General features: G+C 56.7%; 1 protein-coding gene across 1 annotated transcript in view; it reads left to right on the forward strand.

The window, feature by feature from the left end:
* CSUI_000783 (phd-finger domain-containing protein) overlaps nt 1–2,189 on the forward strand; it is a gene marked incomplete at its 3' end in the record, with an annotated part of 3,626 nt that extends 1,437 nt beyond the window's left edge. Inside the window, exons 3-4 of the mRNA XM_068060990.1 lie at nt 554–1,087; nt 2,028–2,189. Of these exons, the coding sequence (XP_067927034.1) occupies nt 554–1,087; nt 2,028–2,189 (696 nt within the window). The remainder of the gene's footprint in view (nt 1–553; nt 1,088–2,027) is intronic.
* Between the last annotated feature and the right edge of the window lie 14 nt (nt 2,190–2,203).

Raw genomic sequence — 2,203 nt, forward strand, 5'->3', positions numbered from 1 at the left:
GCGGCGGCTGCCCAGAGTCAACGGACAAGTGTTCGTCTACGGAAAGGCGGTTCGCGGCCTGAAGATGCGGTCTGGGCGCTGCGTGTGGGGGGGTGGGTGTTCTTCGGAGAGGTGCGGCTCTTTTTTAACAAAGAAGTATCAGTGTAATTACCTCAGTCACCCTGGTCCCCTGCCCGTGTACCAGAGCACGGCAGTCCCCTCTTTGGCCCCCTTCTCAGACGGTGCTGCGGCTGTCACCGTGACCCACCTTCTATCGATGGAGAAGTTGGCGTTTCTATTCCTCAATGCCTACCTAACAGTAGCGGCTTATTTTATTGTGCATGTATTCGCCTGATGGTGTAGCACTTTGTGCGTGCGCCCTCAGTTTCCGTTCCTGTTTTTCTCGCGACTTTTTCTGCGTCCTGGGCGGCGGTATACATTCGCGCATGTGGCGTGCAGCGCCAGTCGAGGGACCCCGTGCAGGAACGCTGTTGTCTGGCACAAGGTGCATCCCTGTTTGTGTACGTTGTGGAAGGCCACACTTACAGTTACGCATACTGCGTTGTCTCTGCAGACTCTTCACTCGAAATGTCGCGCTCTTCTTCGCGAGAAGGTCGTGGTGAACAAGCAGATTGCTTCTTTCATTCACTACGAGCAACAGCGGCTCGCACGCGAACGCGACAAGCTTCTTCATTCTATGAGCGGCCTTGGAGCGGCAGCGACCCAGGCCCAAGGTGGAGGCGTTGATACCGGAGTGCCAGGTGGAGTGAATGCGCCGGGTGGGTCCTCGTCGTCCGGGGCCGGTCCTAGTGGTGGAAATTCCCAGGCAGTTGGGGGCTCGAGCAGTGCCGGGGGAAGTACGGCTGGCAGAAGTACTTTGAGACGACGAGGAAACGACAGAGGCGACAGTCGAGGTGGAAGTTCTGTGGGTGGTAGTGGCAGCTTGGAACGATCGGGAAGTGACGCGGTTTCTGGGGGGTTGGCGGCAGGAGGGTTGGTTGGGCCAGAGCGGTCGGTAGCATCCATGGTGGTGGGAGTGGGTAGGGCTGTGGAGAATGAAGGCGAATTTCTTCTTTGCAGAGATCGGCTTACTGCTAATGACGTGCAGGTGAGTCTCATGTAGCTGTAGGAGCAGCCTGAAAGAGGTGAATTCGAGCGTTCTGACCGCAACGGGCGGGCCTGTGGTCCAGCGCTCGATGGTCTATCTTTGCTTTCTGCACTTGATTTTGATGCCCCATTCCGTTTTCCAGCTTCTGTGAACGAGTCTAGCTGGCGAGCCAGGTACGGGAGCGGAACACGCTGCAGAGTGTGAGCCTGACCTGGAGGTGCCTTGCTTGCTCAATGAAAATACCCTGAACAAGCGTTTCACTGTCTGTGTGGGGCCTGTGAAGAAAGGCATACTCGAAGGGCGTAGAAAGCCGAAGAGGCCAAGCCGGGTAGTCCCCCACCGATGCCGGTCCTACGAACGGGTCGCGTTGATGGTTCTAATCTGAGCTCGTGGTGCCTATACTTCAGTCCGCCGACCCCCAGCGCTCATGTTGCACTTACCGCCGGTGTCCGTTCCGAGGATTCATCATCACTAGTCCTAGAGTTCGCGGAGGGATCACGGCACTAGATTATGTCTTTCTTCAGCTATCCGTGTTCTGCGCAATTTTAGCGGACACGGCCTTCAATTCCGCTGCTATCTCGGGTTGGCGTAACAAGAGCCCCACTGCTTTCTTTTTCACAGCTGTATTATGGAGCAGTAGCTCCGCGGACCTGTCTGCGTGGTCTGTGCTTTCGCGGCTCTTTTGCGTATGTACAGCTGTCCCGGAGTTTTTCCGCACGTCTACCAAACAGCCTGACGGAAGGGTCTGCATTCGCGTAGTCAGGGGGGCGTTTAGAAACACACGGGCAATGATCACGAGGCCTGAGATCTGTTCCGCTTTGCGAACTGACTTTGGCTGGAGGAGAGTAACTGGGTGGTGCGTTTTTTTCCTCAGGTGTATAGATGCTTACAGGAGTGTGCAAGCCTGACCTGTTTTTCTTTGTGGCGGGGCTGACTGCAGGCTGGGGCGCTAAGTGGCGGAAGCAGCACTACCAGTGTTCGGGGCACTGGTCGGTCCAGTCATCCGGGAGGATCCTCTGTCGCCGCTGGTGTCTGCCCTCCTTCGGCCGGGAGTGACGTTTCTGTTGGCTCCTCGACCGTCCCGCCATCAAAAAAGGCTCGGAAGGTAACATGCTG

The sequence above is a fragment of the Cystoisospora suis genome, assembly GCF_002600585.1.
Source record: "Cystoisospora suis strain Wien I chromosome Unknown contig_300, whole genome shotgun sequence".
Lineage (NCBI taxonomy): Eukaryota > Apicomplexa > Conoidasida > Eucoccidiorida > Sarcocystidae > Cystoisospora > Cystoisospora suis.